The sequence below is a fragment of the Dioscorea cayenensis genome, chromosome 6, assembly GCF_009730915.1.
Source record: "Dioscorea cayenensis subsp. rotundata cultivar TDr96_F1 chromosome 6, TDr96_F1_v2_PseudoChromosome.rev07_lg8_w22 25.fasta, whole genome shotgun sequence".
Taxonomy (NCBI): Eukaryota; Viridiplantae; Streptophyta; class Magnoliopsida; order Dioscoreales; family Dioscoreaceae; genus Dioscorea; species Dioscorea cayenensis.
This window is the reverse complement of record NC_052476.1, coordinates 19,061,973-19,069,834: the sequence shown is the minus strand read 5'-3', so window position 1 is coordinate 19,069,834 and position 7,862 is coordinate 19,061,973. Positions and strand designations below refer to the sequence as shown.

The window sequence follows — 7,862 nt, the reverse complement described above, 5'->3', positions numbered from 1 at the left end:
TATATTTATAATTAAAAAGTTTTTTTTTTAATTTTTCGTTCAGATCCCTTAATTTATCTTTATATTAATTTCAGAGGATATTACAATGAAGCCCTTTTTTCTTTGGTTGTTTGAATTCTTGCACTTAGACCCTTTTGTTTCTCCATTTTTTTTTTCTTACTGTCTATATTTATATCACAAGTAATATTTACAAAGAAACCTTTTAAAAATTCTCTTTTTTATTTAAACTTTTCGTATTGATTTATCCCAAAACACCCACAAATAATAAAAAAAATTAAAAAAAAATTGCTAAGCAACAAATAAAGTTAGAATTTGAATGTTGATCCAATAATATGGGTCTATTGATGTTCGGACATTTTAAATTTACAGATGTTTACAGATAATGCATACGCTTTTATTAATAAACATAATAAATTTTATATGTATAAAATTAAATTTTCAAACAAAATTGTAATTGAACTATCAACCATTACCCATATAATCAAGTAAATAAAGAAAAAAGTTTCAAATGCCCCCAAAAAAACAAAAAAACTCTTTTTTCCCGGCAAAACCAGTCCTTTGTAATTTTATATTTACTCAAGGGTGTATATAAATATAATAAAAAAGCACCTTCCAAATTCCAATTCAAATTGGAAGGAGGTAATCATACCGGTGTAGAAGCGGATCCAAATGTTCTTCGCTCCCGCGGAGCTTGCCCTTTCTCCGAAGTCCGAATCCAAAAACCAATCCCATGTAAATAATACATCTCCCCGCATAATACGGCTCCAAAATCCACCGTAGAAATTGCCTCGAGATTTCAAGAACGAATCTCAAAACAAAATCAACGGCTATAAATGAGTCTCTTTTTCGTGGTTTATATATATATAGACCGCGTTGCCAGCTCTCGCCCTTTCGAAATCTCAAATCGATTTCTTCGAAGGAGTTCCATCTCCGGTGATCGAGACTTCGTCGCCGGAGAACCGATGGCGGCGGCGGCGGTGTCGTCGGTGGTGGCGGTGAATATGATTGAGAGGGCGCACCAGATGTACAGACAAGGGCAGCATGATGAAGCGTTGGAGCTTTACACGGAGGCTCTTGCCATGGCGAAGTCTAAGGCTCAGAAGATCGCTCTCCATAGCAATCGCGCCGCTTGCTATCTCAAACTCCATGATTTCAAGAAGGTTTCTTCTTCTCCCTCTTGATTTATTCTTGATTTTTTCTTGGATTGCTGTTGAATCCGTTGTTTTCTCTGATCAAGCATTTGATTGCGTGGTTGAAATTTGTTTGGTTTATATAATCGTTATGCGAAGAATGAATTATGAGTTTTTTTGGATTGCGTGTGTATGTAATCCATCTTATTTTCGCTGCGTGAGTGCTTGGGATTTATCCGGTTTAGGGATTGCGTGGATTTTCAAGAAGATTTGTAAGAATTTGATTTTTAGGCATCATGTAGATGAGCAAATGAAGAGCTTTTTTATGTCTCATATGCATATAATCCATCTCAGTTTTGTTGTGTAAGTTTTAGAGATTCATTCATTTTCATGTTGTTTTATTAGGATAGTGTGTGTAATCAAGCTATCTTTGATACCGGGATTTCAATAAGGTCTGCATTTGATTATGTATCTGTTTTATTTTTAAATTTTTGCTGTTTAAACATTCAATTTGGAATTGTGATCGTGAAATAGGCTGCAGAAGAATGCACGGCTGTTCTGGAATTGGATGTTGAGCACACAGGAGCTTTGATGTTGCGGGCTCAAACTTTGGTTACACTTAAGGAGTACCAATCAGCAATGTTTGATGTTAACAGACTTATGGAGCTGAACCCATCATCTGATGTCTACCGGAACTTGCAGGCTAGACTAAGAACTCAGTTGGTATGATTCTCTTTCTTCAATTCTGTTCGTTAACACTCTCAAAATTTTCTTCTTGAAGGATTTTGGTGCTTCATTATTTATGGCCATCTCTGCTATGATTGACATTTCATTAATTTGTCAAAATTAGCAAAAAGTAAAAAATGAGAGAAACCAATGTTATCCACTTCTGCTGTGCTTTTCTTTATTTTTCATTTTCCCAAAAATGGTCAATTATTTAAATATTTATCAGTGTCCTGGCTGTGGCTGTAGAAACCATCTCTGTTCTCCTTGAGATAACACATTGTGGGATTTAAGCTTATAAACTCTGCCATGTGGAGGCGGCATTGCATCTGATGTGTTGATGATATATAATGGTAATAGGTATACTAAGAAGTGCTTGGTCCTCCGGTTGGAGTTCATGTGAAGCCTTTTGGCCATTTAAGTATTGTTTACAGTTTCTAACATGCGCTTTTCTACTCAAAAAAAAAAAAAATTCTTTTCCATTAGCTTGGGCTTAATCTTTTGTTATGCAAATTTGCTTTTCTTAACAGATGTGCATGTAGTTCATAGGGTTTTATGAATTTATTTTCCAAAGCTCTGAAATCAAGGTTTCTTTCATGTATCTCTTTAATTACAACTTGGGCAGATTGACTCAGTTTTTGAAATTTAAACCACCTTTATCAAACAGTAACTTAAATCCTATCTGTTAATAGCGCAAGATATGTAACAAAATATTTGTCTATAGTGGCAAATGTCAATCAAATAAGTGACTGAAAGATTGCAATAGTATTTTACTAAACAGAATTATGTGGAGAGTTCATCCTATTTTGGATTGAGGATGTTCATGCTACACCAATATTTCATGTTTATTTTTTATTTGTTGAAAATTAGCATTGGTTGGGCAATGGCTATGGCGACCTATGTCACTTAACAATAATTAATTAGATTTTTGTTGAATTTTGTCATATTTTTTTTTGCTTTAATTCATAGAGATGTTGAAAAATATGCTAGCACTTCTTATATGTGTGTTCGACCTAGAAGGAGATGTCTTATGACTTATCTTCGTTAGTTAAGGTATTTTTTTAAACAGCAGAAGTTCATGTTTACGCAGCAATTTGCTCACTGAATATTTTTGTCTTAACATTGTTCACACTAGGTAACTTGCAATGCAGTTATTTTTACTTTCTATTTTATGTGGCACAATCTCAACGGGAGTTATTTTGGAAATAGTAGCTGTTGACTGTGTCTTTGATCATTTTATGCTAAATACCTAGCAGACAAACTTCTATTTTATTTTAAGAAAAAAATTTACTGATACATCTCTATATCACAAATGTGGGTGAGGATGATGTGACAATTGTGTTTGATCCAGTGGCAAAGTGGCAATAGCCACAGAGATGCAAAATGAAAGTCATTCAAAAATGACTATAGAACTGAGTGTCATATTATGTGAATTATGCTTTACAACTTTAGCATTGAATATGTGGGCAAATTGATCGGAATTTTCCATAAATGTTTACATTGATTTTATTTCACTGATGAAGTCATTGGCACCTATACCTGAATCTGAGGAAGAAGAACATCATCTTGAGGAAGATGAAGAAGAGGAAGAAGAGGAAGAAGTAGAAGTACCGGAAATAGAAGAAAAAAAAGAAATCATTTCAGAAAAAGAGGATAGAAAAATAGATCCTCCTAGGGTTCAAGTCGAAGCACCTAGCACCAAGAATCAGAATATTGGGGCAGTTGATGCCACACAGGATGTAATCCCCAAAATTAAAGGATGGGAAGCGATTCCAAAACCAAAAGGCCATTCAGGTCTGGATTATTCTCGTTGGGATAGGGTAGAAGATGATTCAAGTGAAGAAGACGATGATGAAGAAGAAGAGCAGAAACCTCAGTACAGATTCCGTCTTAAGACAGTCGGTGTGCGGCCAGTGAAATGAGCGCAAAATGAGCATGCCACTCTTGTTCATTGGCAAATATAAACTCAAAACTATGGATCATGGAATGATAACCAAGGAGGATTAATGAGCACCAGACGAAAGTTGAAGCCTGTATTCTCATCAAAGTAGAGGCCATGCATTGACATATCTTCAGCTACAGTAATCAATTTGTCAGCTGGTTTATGCTTTAAGTTATTAACTAAAGGTACTTCCACCAACCTTTTTAACTCGATACACCAATTTTATTCATGTTTCTGGCTTAATTAATAGAATTACATTGTCTTTTCAAAGCAGGATTTATCATCTCAAAGCCAAACAGGAGCAATTACCTCAGTACATCCGACATCAAGGATGAAATGTCTCTTGGTGATCACTATTTAACTCGCAAAAGTGCAAGCCCAGTCTTATCAATCCAATGCTGCTGAATTCGGTGCATTTATTTGTGATTTGTTTATAAAATTACCCATTACTTGAATAATTTGTTATACTTCCCCAATGTAAATAGATTCATTGTGATTTAATATAGAATGACAGACTCGCGCAAATAGTGTTTCCAAAATGCAGAATTTATCATTATCCAATGGTTTAGAAACATACAAAATATGCATATCATCAGGTTGCAGTTTGATCAAGCACAGGCAAGCATTTGGCCAGAACTTCAGCAGCTTGCTCTAATTCCTGCTCAGAAATGATTAATGGAGGCACAAGTCTCACCACATTACCATTCCCAGCAGTCAGAATGAGAAGCCCGGCTTCTCGACAGGCATCGACAAGTGGCGATGCTGGCACATCCAACTCAATCCCTACAATGAGCCCAAGACCGCGGATTTCTTTGACATGTTGATTGCCTTCTGTTTTTTGAGCTAGAAGTTCTTTGAAGTAGAGGCCTTTCTTGGTTACACTTGCCAGGAATCCAGGTTTCTGGATCTTATCCAGGACTGCAATGGCAGCATGGCACACAAGAGGACCACCGGCGAAAGTGCTTCCATGATCTCCAAAGTTGATGGCTGCAGCAACCCTTTCGGTTGTGAGGGTGGCGCCAATGGGCAGGCCTCCGGCGAGAGGTTTGGCAAGAGTCATTATGTCGGGGGTCACACCGTACACCTCATGAGCCCAGAGATAACCTGTTCGGCCAAGTCCACACTGAACCTGTAAGGTTGCATGGAAATGATCGATGGTTAGATTTCATCTTCCTCACCGAATTCTACAAATAGTGAATGATTGGCATTGCAAGTTTTAGATCAATTCAGCACAAAGATTCATGTTGATCAAGATTAAGAGCCGTTCCATTGTGTTTTCACCGACCGAACACCAAAATGGGGATACCAGATATACTAAACATGCTGTCAATTTGAGCAAGCTAAAACAGAAATGTAACATGTCTGTTTCCAAAGGTTGTCATATTCTAAATTATTCAATCTTGATGCATTAAAAATTCTGTCATATGTTCAACAGAGTCTCGACTAATCCAGTATAACTAAAGAGTAAATAGTGTATATAATCTTAACAATTCCAATTTTTTCAAAAGCGAGCTGCAGCAAACAACAAAGCAAAGAATATTAGTGCAAGAAGACATAAGCCGCGTACCTCATCAAAAACAAGGAGAGCGCCAGTATCATTGCAAACATTACGTAATGTCTGCAGAAATTCCTTTGTCGCACTATATATCCCGCCTTCACCCTGAATAGGTTCTACAAACACCGCAGCAGTTCTTCTGGCAACTATACTTTTCTTGGCTTCTTCAATGTTCCCGTATTCTATAAATGTGACTCCCGGCATGACAGGATCAAAAGGCAGACGGTAATGTTCTTTGCTTGTCAGGGCAACCGAACCCATTGTCCTTCCATGAAAGCTATGAGTGAAAGAAATGAATTCAGTGGGAGGTTGCTTTTCATCCGGATGCAAATGTCTCTGATATTTTCGGGCAAACTTGATGGCTGCTTCATTGGCTTCTGTTCCAGAGTTTGAAAAGAAAACCCGGTCAGCAAAGGAGGATTCGATGAGGCGTTTTGCAAGTTTTACCTGAGCAATAAAAATATTAGCTCACTGAGAGAATGCAGATAAAAGATTATGAAATCAATTTACATCATAAATAACACTCAACAGATCACATAATGGCCTCAACTTTCTTGACACACATTTATTGCTTAGCAAGTGAAAGTAGCCAGCAATAATATTCTTTATTGCTGCCTATTTCATTTTGATGATTTCGGCTATCATATGTATTATGCCTATTTGCACAAACACCTCACATAGATAACATGAATTAACAACAAATTCACACAGGTGGATGATAACTATCGTTCATAGAAATTCAATGTACATGAATAATAACCTAATTGAACATCAACGACAATAAATCTGCGGATTAAAGTAAAAAACTTCAATTCATTAAATGCAAACGGTATCTTGAGGAAAGTAAAGATAGAGCATATTGTTTAGTGTAATGACCAAATATGATGACGGCAAGAAATCATCAAAGCACACAAGGCTTTAACAGTGACAAATCTTTTGAACAAAGTTAACAATCTAATCGAACATCAATGCTGATAAATCTTCATAGCAAAATTACCAAACTAATTGAACATCAACAACAACAAATAAAAATCTTCCAAGCAAAGTACATAAAGAACTTATTATAGTGCAATGACCAAATAAGAACATTGCAATGAACATTTTTATGGCACAGTTGAACAATCTCACTGAGCATCAATAATAACAACAAAGCTTCTGAACAAAGTTAACAGATATAATCAAATATAAATGACAATAAATACAGCTTCATAGCAAAATTAACAAACTAATTGAACATCAACAACATATAAAACTCCCGAGCAAAGTACAAGAACTTATTATTTAGTGCAATGACCAAGTATATAACAATCAAATAAGAACATCGATGACGAATTTTCAGAGCAAAGTTAACAGATATAATTGACCGTCAATGACAATAAATTAATCTCCATAGCAAAATTAACAAACTAATTAAACATCAACAACATATCAATCTTCAGAGCAAAGTACATATAAAACTTATTGTTTAGTGCAATGCCCAAGCATACGAGGATGAGAAATCATCATAGCAAAGTTAGCAATCCCATCAAGCTTCAACAATGACAATATTTTAATCTTCAGAGCAAGTCAACAACATACAAACGCATTCGGAAAACAATGGATCATCACCTGCGGTATCGAATAATAGACATTGCTAACATGAGTGAGAGTATTGGCCTGCTCGACGACTGCCTTAACCCAGTCGGGATCGCAATGCCCAAGTGAATTCACAGCAATCCCTGCAGTCATATCCAAATACTCTTTCCCATCAACATCATACAATTTACAACCTTTACCACTCTCAAGAACCAATGGAACTCTTGCATAGGTTCTCACAAACACATTCCCTTCAGTCTCAATAACCTCTTTGCTCCCTAAGAACCCAGCTTTACTAGAGCTAGAGTCCACCACACTACTCTTCTTCTCTGGTTCTGAAACCAGAGATGAATGAACTCTTGCACATTGTAAATGGATTGAAGAAACTTTTGGAATCTTGGAATTTGTTGGGGAATGGAGATTGGTTGTCGGAGTGATGGAGTTGCTGAGAATCGCATTGAGGGAGCTCATTTTTGGAATCAAAATCGAATTTTGGGGTGATTCAGCTGATCAAAATAGGGTTTTGGATGAAAATCACAAGAAAGTGGTTTTTCTTCCAGCTTTTTCAATCAGAGGTTTCACGATTTGGGGCTGCTATCACTGGTTGGGTTGATGAAATTAGGGTTTGTGGAGGAGATTTCTAGGGTTTCGGAATCGAATTGGGGGATTATTGGGATTGAATTACTGAGAAATTTTAGGGGGATTTCGAGGTTGACGGTATAAACAGTGTGGGTTGAATTAGGGTTTTAGAGCTGCGTTCATGACACCTTTGTGTTAAATTACTTGTTAGTCCTTTCCAAAATTCATTTTAGTTGAATAGTCCTTGTTTTTTTATCATATAAAAGGTAAATTTTTCATGTGGTCACTGGTCATGCTGATTTTCATTTTGTTCATTGTGTTTCAATTTGTATTTTTTTGGTCATTAAATATTGATTTG

At 36.2% G+C, this 7,862-nt stretch overlaps 2 protein-coding genes across 3 annotated transcripts; one reads left to right on the top strand and one right to left on the bottom strand.

Annotated features, from left to right (window-relative positions):
* The first annotated feature begins 906 nt into the window (after positions 1 to 906).
* Positions 907 to 4,351, top strand: LOC120263387 (sperm-associated antigen 1). 2 transcript variants are annotated; one of them, XM_039271263.1, is made up of 4 exons: positions 907 to 1,160; positions 1,665 to 1,853; positions 3,377 to 3,980; positions 4,070 to 4,351. In XM_039271263.1, exons 1-3 carry the CDS (start codon positions 963 to 965, stop codon positions 3,773 to 3,775), a joined length of 786 nt encoding a protein of 261 aa, XP_039127197.1. In that variant the 5' UTR covers positions 907 to 962; the 3' UTR covers positions 3,776 to 3,980; positions 4,070 to 4,351. The 2 variants fall into 2 exon arrangements, with proteins under 2 accessions (XP_039127197.1, XP_039127199.1); XM_039271265.1 differs by having other exon boundaries at positions 4,067 to 4,351.
* Positions 4,326 to 7,652, bottom strand: LOC120263386 (acetylornithine aminotransferase, mitochondrial). The gene is made up of 3 exons (XM_039271262.1): positions 6,959 to 7,652; positions 5,363 to 5,797; positions 4,326 to 4,924 (listed from the first exon to the last, which is right to left on the bottom strand). Exons 1-3 carry the CDS (start codon positions 7,394 to 7,396, stop codon positions 4,388 to 4,390), a joined length of 1,410 nt encoding a protein of 469 aa, XP_039127196.1. The 5' UTR covers positions 7,397 to 7,652; the 3' UTR covers positions 4,326 to 4,387.
* Positions 7,653 to 7,862: the final 210 nt, after the last annotated feature.